The 15,903-nt window shown below is 34.2% G+C and overlaps 3 protein-coding genes across 3 annotated transcripts in view; 2 read left to right on the forward strand and 1 right to left on the reverse strand.

Annotated features, from left to right (window-relative positions):
• Positions 1-234: 234 nt before the first annotated feature.
• Positions 235-2,620, forward strand: RnrS (ribonucleoside-diphosphate reductase subunit M2). Its single transcript, XM_023165849.2, has 2 exons — positions 235-512; positions 567-2,620. Exon 2 carries the CDS (start codon positions 575-577, stop codon positions 1,709-1,711), a length of 1,137 nt encoding a protein of 378 aa, XP_023021617.1. The 5' UTR covers positions 235-512; positions 567-574; the 3' UTR covers positions 1,712-2,620.
• Positions 2,621-4,124: 1,504 nt separating this feature from the next.
• Positions 4,125-6,403, reverse strand: LOC111509988 (Vacuolar protein sorting 37A). The gene is made up of 6 exons (XM_023165852.2): positions 6,202-6,403; positions 5,962-6,151; positions 5,792-5,912; positions 5,371-5,625; positions 4,615-4,766; positions 4,125-4,411 (listed from the first exon to the last, which is right to left on the reverse strand). The coding sequence occupies exons 1-6, from the start codon at positions 6,276-6,278 to the stop codon at positions 4,217-4,219; spliced, it is 990 nt and encodes a 329-aa protein (XP_023021620.2). The 5' UTR covers positions 6,279-6,403; the 3' UTR covers positions 4,125-4,216.
• Positions 6,404-7,623: 1,220 nt separating this feature from the next.
• Positions 7,624-15,903, forward strand: part of Zir (dedicator of cytokinesis) — a 28,507-nt gene continuing 20,227 nt past the window's right edge. Inside the window, 11 exon segments of the mRNA XM_074174755.1 lie at positions 7,624-7,713; positions 7,770-7,839; positions 7,893-8,071; positions 8,127-8,271; positions 8,274-8,325; positions 8,543-8,882; positions 9,311-9,589; position 9,629; positions 9,719-9,893; positions 14,254-15,026; positions 15,484-15,770. Of these exon segments, the coding sequence (XP_074030856.1) occupies positions 7,673-7,713; positions 7,770-7,839; positions 7,893-8,071; positions 8,127-8,271; positions 8,274-8,325; positions 8,543-8,882; positions 9,311-9,589; position 9,629; positions 9,719-9,893; positions 14,254-15,026; positions 15,484-15,770 (2,342 nt within the window). The 5' untranslated portion in view covers positions 7,624-7,672.

The raw sequence follows: 15,903 nt of genomic DNA on the forward strand, positions 1-15,903 counted from the left end.
GAAGATCTCACAATAAAGTGTTTCTTGAATGCGTTATGGATTTTCATCAAGTATCGGCAGATTCAATCACATAAAATAAATTATATTCTATTATACCCTTACCCCCGAAAAACAGAATATAGGTCACAGAAACTGAACCCATCAACATCAAATTGCCGCCAAGTGTCATTTTTGTAAGTACTCTTTGACTGAAAAAGTTACAAAACATATGGCAACGTTGCTATTGCATAAGATTTCGATATTTCAGTTACTTTCAAAATGTAAACAATATTAACCTCTGAATTTAATTGCGACTTTTTCAACATAACTTCAATTTTACGTGTAAGAAAGAAAAAAGTATATTTGGTTAATTTCACATTGACTTCAGACGTTTTGCTAACATTCTGTTGTGACAGGTTACAACGTGTGTTAAAATTCGCGCCAAATCGACCATATAAAAGAAGACACTCTTATTCCCGCGTTTTATTTTATAAGTTACTTAGTTCAGTGCAGGTCTCTCTCGAAAAACTTTGGTAAGATTCTTAATAATTTCCTTTCGTATTGATATTCATTCAAAACTATTTTAGATATCAAAATGCCGGCTTACGATAAAGAGAACTCAGAAGCAGTACTTTCCAAAAAAGCTGAGAGAATGGTTTTATCTCCTAATAAGGCTAATATTCAGACGCCCCAATCTCCCGCCAAAAATAGCTCAGTGAAATCTAAATTAAATATCCAGGATGGAACGGACGTGGATTTCGATCCAGAGCTAGAACCCCTCCTAAGAGAAAATCCTGGACGGTTTGTAGTATTTCCTATTCAGTACAAAGATATATGGACAAAGTATAAAGAAGCAGAAGCTTCCTTCTGGACAACTGAGGAAGTTGACCTGTCTCGAGACTCGAAGCAATGGAAGAATCTCTCTAAGGACGAAAGACATTTCATTTCGCATGTTTTAGCCTTTTTCGCTGCTTCTGATGGTATTGTCAATGAAAACTTAGTCGAGAGATTCAGTCAGGAGGTTCAGATACCAGAAGCTCGCTGCTTTTACGGTTTTCAAATAGCTATGGAGAACATTCACTCTGAAATGTATAGTATTCTGATAGAAACCTATATACAGGACCCTACAGAAAAAGAATATTTGTTCAATGCCATCGAAACGATGCCTTGTGTAGCGAAAAAGGCGAATTGGGCCCTCAATTGGATAAGCTCAAAAAGCTCCACTTTCGCTGAACGAATTGTAGCTTTCGCTGCAGTTGAAGGGATATTTTTCTCTGGTAGTTTTGCAGCTATATTCTGGTTGAAGAAGCGTGGTTTGATGCCGGGTTTAACTTTCTCAAATGAATTGATTTCCAGGGATGAAGGTTTGCATTGTGACTTTGCCTGCCTTCTTTTCTCTCATTTAGTTCAGAAACCGTCGCAAGAACGTATCACGAATATCATTTGTGATGCTGTTAAAATCGAACAAGAATTTCTAACTGAAGCTCTGCCTGTCAGTTTAATCGGAATGAATTGTAATGCAATGTGTACATATATTGAGTATGTTGCTGATAGGTTGCTGAAGGAACTTGGTTGTAATCAAGTCTATAACTCAGAAAACCCTTTCGATTTCATGACAATTATTTCAACTGACGGTAAAACAAACTTCTTTGAAAAGAAGGTGGGAGAGTATAAAAAAGAAGGCGTTGCAGAGAGTATTGATGTAGATTTTACTGTAGAGGGTGACTTTTAGTTATCTAGTGGTACTATTTAATTCATCTTGAAGATTTTCTTACACATTTCTTCGTGCTCTTCATATTTTATTCTGCTAATATTTGGATACAAATCCCAAATTTTAATTTTAATGAGGAGTTAACTTATTTTTCGAGTGATATGTCCGTAATGGATTGTTTTATTTTAAGAAAATATACTATAGTATCTTTATGCTTTAAAAGATGTTTATTCCAGCTTCATTTTTTAAAAGAAAAACCAAATTAACTTCATCTGACTTACTTTTTCTCGAGAAGTTATTAAAGTGACCTTGTGAAATATATTGCTAAGTAACTGAATATTCAATTTTTGCAGTTTCTGTCACAATTCACTCATTTTCATGTTATTTTACCACTCATTTTATTTAAATTTTATCTTGACAGAATCTCTGCTACGATTAAAGCTCTTTTATTAGTTTCATATTTGCTTCAGTTTTAAACTTTTTATTTCTTGTCGTTTTCACAAGACATAATTTAACCTCAATTTTATATTTACCTTAATTTTAATAAGAAAATTACCTAATACATAGTTTCAAGCCAACAATTTTTATGGAACATAACTGATGAAACGGACTTCACTAAAAAATGAAAATGTCATTCCAAGAATGTTATTTTCAATTTTCCTTTCAGTATTATTCATCTAATTGTAGGAATATTGTTTTTTCTTAATCGGTCATGAATTTTTAGTTTTTCATCTCAACCGAAAAGTAACAAATAGCTTGAGTTGGTTTCTCTTTAAATTTTGACAATTATGTCGTTGGGTGTACTTATATTAATAGATTCATTAAAAATGTATATGTTTGCCTTTGAATGAATCACCTGTTGTAAATAAGATGACTTTGGATTTGCACTGAATATATTTAAATATGACAATAAATAAATTTTTAATAGAATGTATTTCATTTAAAAAAAAATTCTAAAAAGGCTTGATTTTTCAATTGTGTTGAAATCAATCTTGCACAAATATTTATAGGTGTAATCAAATGCCCGTAGTGGTATTAGCTAGAGGAGTTACTTTCCACTGGTGGAATGGTAGTTATTCCAATACTGATTAGAAATTTGCCTTTAGTTATCTGAGAACTATCAAACTGATGTTTTTAACGATTTTTTTTAGTCTCATTATCAAATTCAGGGAAGCTCGTTTCAACTGGCACTGTATTTTATTCTTTCCTGAAGCCGAGCTGAAGAAACTTCCAACTAAACGGCAGTATATAACATGGAAGGGTTTCAAGTTGTCCTGATGTAGACCAGATTTCAAACATATTAGATTTTTTCAAATGTTTTGTCCGTTTTTATGAGTCTACTTGAAGCTGTAATATTTTAGTGCATACTTATTCAGTTTAATCAAAATAAACGTCATTTGAATCAGTATACAACATGAAAATGTGTGCTCGGGATTCGATGAAATCGACGAAGGCCGTTTTGTCTGGTCCTGATTGGCGAAGGTTCGACCAGTGAGAAGGTTATCGAAGTACCGATCCAAAAAAGGGTCGTTTTGGTTGTGCAAAAGCAAAGAACAGACCTAAAAACGTGGGTCTGGCATAGCATTTTAGGGTGTATGGCGTATGCAGTAAACAGCTGTTTTAATCTGTTTTCATATTACAAAAACGTGCGGTACGGTATTTCTGTGGAGCAAAGTGGAATGATCCTTGTAAGCCACTGTTTTCAGTGCATGGAATTCTAACTGTGACTTCATCGTTTATTCTTGAATCAGTATGGCTTATACAGAAGAACAAAGGTACCTTTACTTCTCCGCTTCACCACAGTACTGGACAAGCTCACCAATTTAAGGTTCCTATCCCAACAAGTAGTCAAATCAAGAACTCAACTATATATAATGGAGTGAAAATGTATAACAAGTTACCTAAAAGTAACTTTTTTAGTGCTTGTGAGAAAAATTTTTATACAAATTTATTGTACCCCTTTTAAGGGGCTGTATTTTAATGAGGTATGCTCCAATGAAATGTCTTTATATGAAAGATCCTATCTTTTTTTCGATCACCTTAAATAACGATGAGATTGGAACCTTTGGTGTGAAAGTTGAATAACTTAAATGTTTTATACTTATTTAGTTACACCCTGTATATTTATATAGAGTAAAATGGATCAACGGGGTCTCTCAGTCAAAAAATCAAAACTCTGCTCTACTTTGCCAAAGTTTCGCTTCTAATGGGAAGCTTCTTCAGGGCAGTACAAATGAGTAAAAAACAATGAATTGAACATATAAATTGACGAAAGAAAGTTAAACATTAATGGATTTTTTGTCAAACCAAAAAACCTGATACATCGAATAACACAAACAATTCTTCCAAATATGGTGAAGGTATCAACCTAATTAAAAAGTATGTTGTTTGCTGAAGTTGAAATTTTGGTATGATCGAAAATGAAACCATCGCAACGTTTTCTAAAACAACTTTTAATAATCAAGAATAAACTTATCTATAATAAAAATTATGTAATATAAGGAACTAATTGGACGTAAGCAACCATCAGAACCCAGCCTTTTCTAACCTATCCAATTGCTGTCCAAGCTTCTCTTCTTTCGTCTTCCTTGTCTGAGATAAAGTTTTAATTTTTATAAAATCCGTTACGAATTTATCCACATCTATTTTCCCACTCAGAAAAGATTCTGCCACTTTTTCACTGTCTACATCTGCTTTCTCAGCGGCTAGTCTTAGTTGATCCTGAAAATAGATATAATAAAATCTGATGTAACAAATCTGACTACTTTCCAAGAACCTATGAATAATATTTCAATAAGTATTTCATCAGGTCAGACTTTACCAACTCAATTCTGAATCCTTGAAATACATTTCATAAATTATTGTTTCTTCAATAAGTGTTATCCAAAATTAAAAATATAAGTATTTATAAACGTTTCACTAACCTTTATGTTCCTAGGTGTGTATTTATCAGATAAAGTCTGATAAATAACATGCAGTCTTTCATTTTCAAATGCTAACTTTGTAACTTCTTCTATTCTAGAATCAATATCTCTTTGGAGTTCCTCCAATTTTTCTTTCTTGGATAAATTGATTTCTGGAAAATATTTGAACCATAAGTAAAACTAATAGTAAGCCATGAAGTGTTTTTCCACAACACTGGACAATTTCTTCGTATTGCTTCTCGCAAACGGCTCATAACTTCAAGATAATACTCCTTATTGACCATACGACCATGTGACAAGAACTCCTGATACATTACGCCACGGTAATCGAAGAAAACTGAGCAAAACCTTGACATTTGGTCGAACTGTTGGTTGAAGGAGTTCGATTTTCAATTATGGGAAATCATCGACTTTATGTTAATGATAGACACTACGTTGCACTGATGAATGGGCAAACAGCCCGAAACCAGTTTGCAAATCTGTTCCAATAATTGAAAATCGTTTCCGGCAGTTGTATTGCCAACAACATATGGAGGAATGGAGAATCCTGCACTGACACCTGTCAGATATAATCCAACACCCTTCGTGGTATTAGCCATGGGAGTAGTTGTTTTCTGATGGGTGTCAGTCCATTAACCTACAGTGTAGATAAATTGAGACTGTCCTGAATGAATTGTTCTGTTAGATAATTTGATTTACAGCCAGTCTTAAGCTTGTTTACTTAAAAAAACACTCATTTCAATGGATGTTGATTACCTGCCATTTCTTCCACCTGTGAAATCACATCATCTAAAACTCTATTTTGTTCTTTAATTATAGGGACTTCTTCAATAAATTCCTCTTGTCTATCACTATTATCATTTAGAAATTTAAGTTCCTCCAACGGCAGTCCTGTCAGTTCTGAAACTGCAATATTTGGAAGGAAGTTCCCAGCCTGAGGCATGTGTGACGGTGGTGAAAAGCTCTTTACTGAGAATTGGTAAGTGGATGGAGTTGGGCGAACTTCCCCATCTAGAACATTTAAAAATTTAAATTGAAAAGGAAATATTTTTATTTTTTAACGTGTACAGAAAGGTTACAGATTTGCTTTGTTCTCTCATGCGTTGAAGATAGTTATTTCACTCTTCTGATGTGTAGATGATTTCTGTGAATTATAACATCTAGAAAAACTACATACTTATGGGAATTGCGGCCGATGTATTGTTGCAGACGTTATTAGTTACCAGGGGAGGTGGTGTCCGTTGATATTCCCGAATTACTGCTTGTACTACCCTTCCCAAATCAGAATGAACTGTAAACTATATGAAAATGTTACATTTCAAGTCGAAATGAATCTACTATATTTACATTGAGCAGTCCAGGTGCCGATTTTATATCTCCGTCTTCAGATACCCACTGATGGATAACCCGGGGAACTATTTTCAATAATGGTTTTTCCTTCGGGAATTCCTTAGTCAAAATTATTTTCAAGCAGAGGTTATTTCCTCCAGAATTGAAATAAATTTCATATTCCTCGCCTTCGATAATTTCGGTCACACTAAAAATATTTATCCTGTAATTTCAATAAAAATATTGTGGTAACTTTACTTGTCATTGAATATTTTCAAAGTATTTATTTGATGTTTTCGAATGTCTGCATCAGATTTATACAACCTAGGAAGCATTACACAATCTCCGTCATTTATTATTAGACCTACACAAATAACATAATTGAGAATTTTATTTCTACTCTTTATTATTATTTGTAAAAGGTGAAGTTTACCCGTGACATCCGGGAATGACAAGTGACACGGTCCAGTAGTTCAAAGTACTCAGCTGTTCTTAGCGTGTTCAAAAATTTTATACACGTCATTACATGCTAATTTGATAGGTGGCACATCGCTTTGAGATGTCGAAAAAACGTCCTGGCGACGTACTTTTGTTATACTCATTCCGTGGAGATATCAGATTGTAATGTCACAGAATCGTTACACTTTCATGTCAAAGAAATATCGAGAAAACATATTTGTAATATTGTTATATTATGCTAATCAAGACATCACATCAACCTTATTCAAACTAATTTTTTTCAGAATAACATTTTATTTGTTTAACTGAAAAAGTTATTAGCTGATTAACGGAAAAACAGATTTTAAACAGAAGTTAATGCAATGTCGTCAAAGACATCTGCAGTCTTCTCGGGAGAATGCCTTAGCGATAACGCTGAGATGTCTATGGCAAAGTTTTGTTAACTGAGCTTGTAGTATAATTTTCAAGAACGCTGTCTTATAACACGTATTTCGCCAACCAAGTTAGCATCATCAGGAGATTGAGATTACTGAGTTGAAGATTATGCTAATTTGGTTAGCGAAACGCACGTCAAGAGACAATATTTTTGTTCTGGTGTGGCACAAATGTCTTCGATAGATTATAAAAACACAATTGAAAGTTGTTCAGTTGAAAGTTTCAGGATAATATATTATTCAGTGAGTATGGTGCTGCAGGTTTTTCCGGGTTTTCCTGCAGCAGAAAAAGCAAATGCGCCACTGGAATCAATGAAGTTGCCCTGGAGCGTCAATTAATTTTTGTTGTTTTACAATTTCATGATTTTTATTTTAGAATCATTAAAAATATTTATAAATATTTCACATTGAAATTATCTTTTGAATTTTTGTTTAAAATGAATTGCCTTCTTTCAGTCTGAAATAAAGAACTTCTTTAATGTCAAGGTACTGTTTATTAAGTGATGAGATGTTTTCATAATATAATTGAACTAGAAAATGAAGCAGCTGTTTCAAGGGGATTTTCTTTCAGTTTGTGTCTGAAAGTTACTTCTTTGCATGATCTACACATCCATGTATAGAGTTACTTATTTTCAAATTGATTACGTCCTTCCTTTCATTGGAAGATTTTCTCATCCTTTTTTTTTGTATCAAGATGGAGTAGAAGAAAGCCGAAAACTTTCCTTCCCAATAATTGAACTAATCTCATGTTAAATGAACTACCACCTGTCAGTGGAATGTTGACAGCTGTCATAGTTTATTGAAATAGGTTATGTTTTGGTGTTTATAGGAATGAAATGGCGTCAACACAAAGGGCGTTTACACAAAAACTATCCAAGTAATTACCAAAATAAATATGAATTAGTAAACTATTACTATATTATTATATTTTAGACAACACGCAGCCGATGTTCGTCGAAACGTGTCCTGCTCAAGCAGTGGACTTCTTTCACCATCTTCATCAGTATTCTTTACATTTCAAATTGAATTCTCGTGATTCATAACATTCATTTTCAGAGTTGGATGAATGAAGTAATTGAGCCATTAGAATTTGAAGATTTTTTACATGGTTATCAAAATTTAATTGACAGAGATCCACTTCGTGCCATCTTGGATATTCCTCCAGGAGACGTTGAAATCGATATTATAGAAAGACCCTTGAGAACTGTCGAACCTATCGTTCCCGAAGAAAACTTGTAACTAAAATTAAAATGCTCATGCTAACAGGTTAACTCGTGTTCTGTTTTTCAGGGAGAGTTTAACTCCTCATGTACAGGCATGTGTGGAATGTTACAAGGCGTTTTGGAAAGTTATTCGTTATAACCACCGTTCACTAAGTAGTAGTGTGTCGAGTAGATCTAATCTTTCCAAAGAACTGCTTCCTACCCCTAGGCAGGAGAGTTTGAAATAGATTTTCAACCAGGTCCTTCACAGTCTAGTAGTGAATTAGGTAAGATTCACCTAGTATTATTGTTAGGAAAGATCTAGGTCAATAGAGTCTTTTCACAGAATTTGCTTGTTTTTGAAAAATTTTTAATTTAAATATTGTATTTTAGTCTGCTATCTGTGTTATAGACATCTTTTCAGCTGCTTTGGAGCTAATGATTATTTTGTATGAAGGAATAGATAAATTGTACTGTATTCTTCTTCTCATTGTATTATAACAGATTTAACATCACAAAGCAGTGGCCGACAAAGTGTCATATCAATAGCTTCAGTGTCATCATGTGGAGACACTCTCACTCCAAGAAACTCTTGGGCTTCGTTGGACCTGAGGCATTCAGCAGGAGATCCATTGATTCCAGATATTTTGGAACAATCCATTCCAGAAGCTCTAGATCAACTCAATGAGAGTAGAAGGCAGACCGAAAGGCAGGATATTTTGTTCGCCCTTACACCAACAGATATCCATTTTGAGGTTAACGAACAAGTAGAGAAGAGGTTACCAGCTATTGCCCCTTATGAGCATATGGGGCATAGAATTTTGGTGAAGTGCCAACAGTTGACGTAAGTAATTATGGATTTTGAACTCTAATAGAGTTTGTAAAAAAAATTTAGTGTTGACTATTGAATCCATAGTTTTTTGAATGTGCCCGTTCAAGATGGTTTTATGGTCCCTAGTTTCCCTTTTTCTCACTTTAAAATTAATAATGTTAAGAAGTTGTGGATAATAATAGTGACCTGCTAACAATTCGAATAGAAACTGTAAATCTGTTTGGATTCATCTATTTTTCAAATTTGTCAAGTGGAGGATTGAACTGATGTCATTTTAGTTGTAGTGTCCCACTTGGAAACCCATTTTCTAAGCAGCAGTCCTCAATAATTTATTCTGGATTGTTTTAATAATATTTTAATTTAGAAAAATTCTATTCACTCTGAGGGGTGGCTCTTTGTAGATATGAAAGCTATTCTATTCAAAATCTTCCATATTTCAGAATGGACATAGAAGTAGAACCACTCTTTGCTTCCATGGCACTTTACGATTGCAAAGAGCGCAAGAAAGTATCGGAAACTTTCCATTTCGATTTGAATCCGGAAGGTCTCAAAAGGATGCTGGGGGGACACGTTCCTTATGCCGATACTAGCTCTCTTGCAAGAGGATGCGTTTTCAATATTTCCCATCCTTCCCCCGATCTGTTTATAGTGATCCGTTTAGAGAAAGTATTACAAGGTGACCTCAGTGAATGTGTTGAACCATATCTGAAGGAGGTAAGGTATTGCTAGTTATTAATTTGAAATTAAACTAAAATTAGAGTTGAATAAGAGTGGACCGGTGATTAGTTCGATGATGAAGATAATTTTAACACAAGTTGCTTGTAATATTGATTTATTTTTTATTTTAGAACCGAGACAAACTCAAATCTATTGCGGTGTCAGTTTGCGAACGTTTAGGGAAATACAGACAAGCGTTTGCTTGGACTGCCATCAATCTGGTCAATATAATAAATGGTGGAAATTCACTTGAAAGAGATTCTGATAGAGACTCGATGAGTGGAGGCTCTAACACTAATAGTTTGGGTGAGTATTTCAGTAACATTTTTCTATGTCTGTATTCAAAGATTCTACTTTTTATTTTATTTTTATTTTATTTTTATTTTATTTTTATTTTATTTTTATTTTATTTTTATTTTATTTTTATTTTTATTTTATTTTGTTTTTATTTTATTTTTATTTTATTTTATTTTTATTTTATTTTTATTTTATTTTTATTTTATTTTTATTTTATTTTTATTTTATTTTTATTTTATTTTTATTTTATTTTTATTTTATTTTTATTTTATTTTTATTTTATTTTTATTTTATTTTATTTTTATTTTATTTTTATTTTATTTTATTTTTATTTTATTTTATTTTTTTTATTTTATTTTTGTTTTATTTTTTTATTTTATTTTTATTTTATTTTATTTATATTTTTATTTTACTTTTATTTTATTTATTCATTAACGGGTAACACCCAATTAAGTTTAAGAGATTTCACAATAAATTATATGAATACAACAAATAATTGCATCTAACTTACTTGCTAAAAGTAAAACTAATTTATTGATAAAAAAAATAACAGTGAGAAAATAAATTTACTGAATTGAAATATCAATTAAATAAATGAATGATTAAGATAAGGAAAATTCTATAATTGAGGATGTTTATGTTTATATTTACTACCATTTATAATTTATTTCTGAGCAAGCGTAATGCAAACTTAAATTTTGTTTCGTTCAATGAAAAGAAGTCCAGATCGACTTTATTCCCACCAATAGCAACTCTAGACAGGGGAGAATGTTTACCGTAGTTACAAAGATGAAAATCTATTGCAAATGTTTCTGTATTTCTTGTACTTCTAGAAGGAACATGTAAGCCAATTTGTGCTAGCAATGCAAGGCAGTTAATAAGAGAATTTAATAATTGGAATGAGAGTTTTGAGTCAGTTTCCACTCTACGACTACTTAGCTTCATTATATCTGCAACCCAACGAATATCATCTAATGAATGGTACTTCAAGGGCATTTTTAACTTGAACGCCAAAAATTCAAGAAATTTGTTTTGTACCCGTTCAATGTCAATGTAAAATATCAAATCAGAGAACAGGGATTCTCCAATTTCTAAACTATATTGTAGATTTTTAATTATGCCTTCCAAAGCGATATTTCCCCCAATTATTTCAAGATAGACTATTTTTAAAAAGGGGATAGACATAATGTTTTGAACTACCATCCGGTGGTGAACATTTTTTTATTTTTCTTGGGAGTCGTCTGACTTGTCCATTTCTTTTTTTTAAACGTTTTATGGTTTTATAAACGTAAACTGCTCAACCAAATTATTTGAGATTACATAGTGACATAGTGACATACAAAACTTCGCTCAAGTCAACTCAGTACTCTTCAAAAAGGTTTTTGGCATGATAAGTCGAAATAATAAATCTGTTTGTCTTCGTGAAAAGGCATTTGCCAAAGTAGACCGTAACATTCTTTCGTCTTGTTGAAAATTTCAGTTTTTCGGAACCAGGTCGTACTTTGTCGAAATCCAATCTCAAACAAGGAGTACAGTTAGTTAAAAAGAGGACCTGGCAATCTGACCAGTTCATTGCAATCGTAGGTATATTTGAAGGAGAGTTTTAGACTTGTAGCTTTTTTCTTTTCATAAATAATCTTCCAGATTCGATATGCACATCAACAGGTTTCTGATTCGATGATGAATTTAATTTTTTTATGTTAATTGACACTTGAAGACTGTAGTAATTTACAGAGTGTGTTGAATAGGGTTTTAGGATGTTTCAATAAGAATAAAAGCAAAATAAATATTAAAAAATGCTCAATTATGACCTAGACCTAAAGGCACATATATTACGTGTGTTTTACTATATTTTGTTGGTGCATGTTTAGTTTTAGGGAATGCAGAAACATTATATCAAGAATAACTTTTTGTCGAAAAACCCTTAATAAAGAAGTTTCCCATATGGTGCATACTTTGGGGATGACACTGTATATCGTAATCGAATGCGCTAGAAAATTTCGCCGAAATTCCGTAGCATTATTCTCTCTGCTTCTAGAGTGGCGGGGAATCATTGTACATTCGCGCGCTCTTAGCTACGTCACCATTGGTTTATGGCTACCAGTGGCGGCCGGCGTTATTTTCTTTCGGACAAGATTTACTACAACAATATTTTTATAGATTTTTTCAAACTTTATTTTTCTGACATTTTTTAAAGAAATTGTCGAATTTTATATGGTTCAAAACCATTCCAATGAATCGATTTTTGATTGTACCAATATTTCATTGGATACAGGAAACCATTATACACACATCGGAAAAGTCTAGCGATATTTTTATAACATACTAAATATCATAAAAATAAATGCATGAGGTCGTTTAATTTCGATTAAATTGGTACACTCGACCACCCTGTAGATTTCTATGGGTTGAACAAAGCCTGCAAAACCGGTGACTAATCTTTTATCAAGTTTTTTACAAACTGTAGGTTTTCGGCTAAAATGAATAATCTGAAAGTGTCGAGTTTGTACATTCTATGCAGTTCTTGCTCAGCAATTAAACTGGAAATATTGTGCTTTAACATGGAACGTCATCACTTACCATTGGCTGAGATGAATAGAGCTGTAGGACTTCTTCAAGGTGGCACGCGACAAAATGATGTAGCTCTTCGTTTGGGGGTCTCCCAAAGTGTTATCAGTCGATTGTGGCGGCGTTTCCGTGAAACTGGCAGTCCAGCCGAACAACATCCAGGGCGAGGACGCGCTACAATTGCAGTTCAAGACCGATTTTTGGTCTTAACCGCAAGAAGACAACTGACAATCACAGCACCTGAGTTGGTTAACGTGTTGCAGCAGACGCACCAGGTAACCATTGGTCATGATACTGTCAGAAATCGACTGCATGAAGCAGATCTCCACAACAGAAGGCCACTTAGATGTCCACCTTTGTCGAGAGGCAATCGCGGTAGAAGATTAGAGTAGAGTGGTGTCAAGAACATCAAAACTGGGATGCAAATGATTGGGCCACAGTTTTGTTTACAGACGAATCCAGATTTGGATTTCATCCAGATTCTCGTCGAGTAAGACTGTGGAGACGACCTGGAAATAATGAACGTTTGAGACACGTCCAGGAAGCCACACATACAGAGGTGGTACAGTAATGCTATGGGGCGGAATCATGATCGGCGGCGCAGAACCGATCTCGTTTTTCCAAATCGCTCCCTCACAGCTCGACAGTACCTCGACACCATTCTTCTACCTATCGTCCGTCCGTTTGCTGGTGCTGTTGGTGAAAACTTCCACCTAATGCACGATAATGCTCGTCCACATGTCGCGCGTCTAGTGACTGACTGGCTCACCAACGAAGGAGTTGATGTATTGCCATGGCCAGCACAATCACCGGACCTGAATCCCATCGAGCATGTGTGGGACATGCTTCAACGAAGAATTACTCCGCATATGGGGAACATTCACACAACGTTTCAATTGAGAGAGCTTTTAATCGCTGAATGGGCAAATGTACCTCAACAAGACATTGATAATCTCATTTTGTCAATGCACGATAGATGTAGGGCCGTAATAAACCAGCGTGGAGGCCATACTTTGTACTGATTCCAATTTTTTTTGTATTATGATTTTTTTTCGGGGTGCCAAAGAAGAGCCATGTTTTTTTTTTAGTTTTGCTTATATGCGCACTCAGTATTTTTGACCATTTAATAAATTTTGTGGTAGGTTACATTCGTTATAATAATCCCGTCAACTTTTTTCCCTAAAGCGATCTAAAAAGAAAATTATTGCCATTTTTAAAAATATCCCTAGACTTTTCCGATGTGTGTATTTCTGAATGCTTTGTTGAATAGTGATGTTGATTACTATTTATTTTGAAAATCAAATTTGAATGGCCCACTTTGTTTTTTCTCAGGTACAAAGTTTGAGTTTTTATAACATTAATTTGTCTAAATTATTTTTTGGTTTGTATAAATTATTAGGTCTAATGAGAGCATTGTAAATTTCATATTGGAATCTTAATCAATTTGAAAATTTGTAACGACATTTAATACAGCTGATTCTGTATCACATGGTTCTCGAAACACTCTTTTTTTGTAATGTATCATTGTCAAGTTCGCTTCTCAACAAAGTAATAGTAATAGAGTGCAACTTTCACACCCAAAGATGCAGACTTTTTTAATATCCACGTAAGCAGACCCTTGAATTACAAAAAGTCTATTATACACAAGGTCTTATATCTTCAGTTTTCCTAATGAAATAATTTCAGTTATTAATGGTACTACCGTCACTACCTGTTTATTGAAATTTCATCCAACTGACCACGTACATTACATAATGGCTTTTACATCCATTCTCGTCAAAATTTATCTGTGATTTTTCAGACCGTAAATCAGCAGCCAGTGGATTGGAACAACTAAGACGTCGGGCCACCGACATGGGTACATTAGCTCGAAGAGGCTCTTTGGAGAGACAAAACAAGAGACGATCATGGTCCCCCGATCATTTGGCAACGAGTCTTGATTCCTTCCGTCCCATCACTTTGACTATGTCTTCGTTTTTCAAACAAGAAGGAGATAAACTGAAAGATGAGGATCTGTACAAAAGTCTGCAGGAGCTGAAGAGGCCAACTTTGATTCTGAAGAAGTTGAAATGTATTCCTTCGACGCTGAAGCTAGAAATTTCTCCGTGTCCTGTGGAAGTGAAAAATTGTTTGACTACTGAGTTGGCCAAACTGCATCCCTATCCCGACGAGAAGAGCAGGCCACTGAAAGAACTCCTGGAGTTTCCAGTGAAAGAAGTGCTAGTTCCTCATTACACTTATAGAAATTTACTCTTCGTCTCGCCAAAAGAGCTGAATTTCTCCAATCGTACTGGCTCTGCTAGGAATTTGGCTGTACGTATACAGCTGATGGCTGGCGAAGACGAAAAACACGCCCTCTTCAACATATTTGGGAAATCCAGTTGTCCTGAAATGACAAACGAGGCGTACTCTGCAGTGACGTATCACTGTAAGAATCCAGTGTTTTACGACGAGGTGAAGATCAGGCTTCCTGCAGCTCTTGCAGATAATCATCACTTACTTTTCACGTTCTATCACATCTCTTGTCAGAAGAAGATGGAGCAAAATACTGTAGATACGCCTGTGGGATATACTGTGAGTAGAAATTGCTTTTACACGCTTGTATGTTTGTTTGTATGTATGTTTATTTGTTTGTAACTCTCAAGCTCGAGATCTGTATTGACAGAATCATCGATATTATTGCTTGATCTATTCGCAGGCAGATGGCGCTGTACGTAACATCCTTGATATTTCTTGATCTATTCGTGGGCAGATGGTGCTGTACGTTGATAGGTTGTTCAAAAGAAAATCAAAATAAATAATAAAAAACTAAAAAACACGCTTCTATAGCGTATGAAACTAAAAAGTAAAAAATATAGTATAAAAAAACTAAAAAACACGCCTTTAAATAACATGGAACTAAAAAGTTGAAAATATTTTTTTTGAATAAGCTTAAAACAATAACGATCAAAAAATACTAGTAAAAACAGTGATTTGCTTCAAATGAATCTGTTTTAATGAACAATTCAGTTCTATATACATCATTTTTCAGTGGTTGCCGTTATTGAGAGATGGTCGTTTGGTTTCTGGAGAATTCTGTTTACCGGTAATGTTAGAACCGCCTCCTTGTAACTACAGTTACATTCCACCGGATGTGTGCTTGCCTGGCACCAAATGGTTGGATAACCATAAAGGTTTATTCACAGTCACTTTGGAAACCGCTTCATCTGTGCATACTCACGATCCACCGGTTGAAAGATTTTTCACTGCCTATGATTTTGTCCATACTGGTATTATTCCACAAAGGCTAGGCGAGGTTGGAACAGAAACTGAGTTGAGGTAAGTAGTTATTTAGGCAAGTTATCTTTTAAAGAGTTTTGTTGCAATTTGCAAATAACCATGTTCATGCTGAAGCATTCTTTTTAACACGCTTTTTTTAGTTTCACCTGTATGTATGTTTGTTTGTAACTCT

The sequence above is a fragment of the Leptinotarsa decemlineata genome, unplaced genomic scaffold (genome assembly GCF_025532065.1).
Source record: "Leptinotarsa decemlineata unplaced genomic scaffold, Ldec_3_MD MMD2_tig00000882_RagTag_RagTag, whole genome shotgun sequence".
Lineage (NCBI taxonomy): Eukaryota > Metazoa > Arthropoda > Insecta > Coleoptera > Chrysomelidae > Leptinotarsa > Leptinotarsa decemlineata.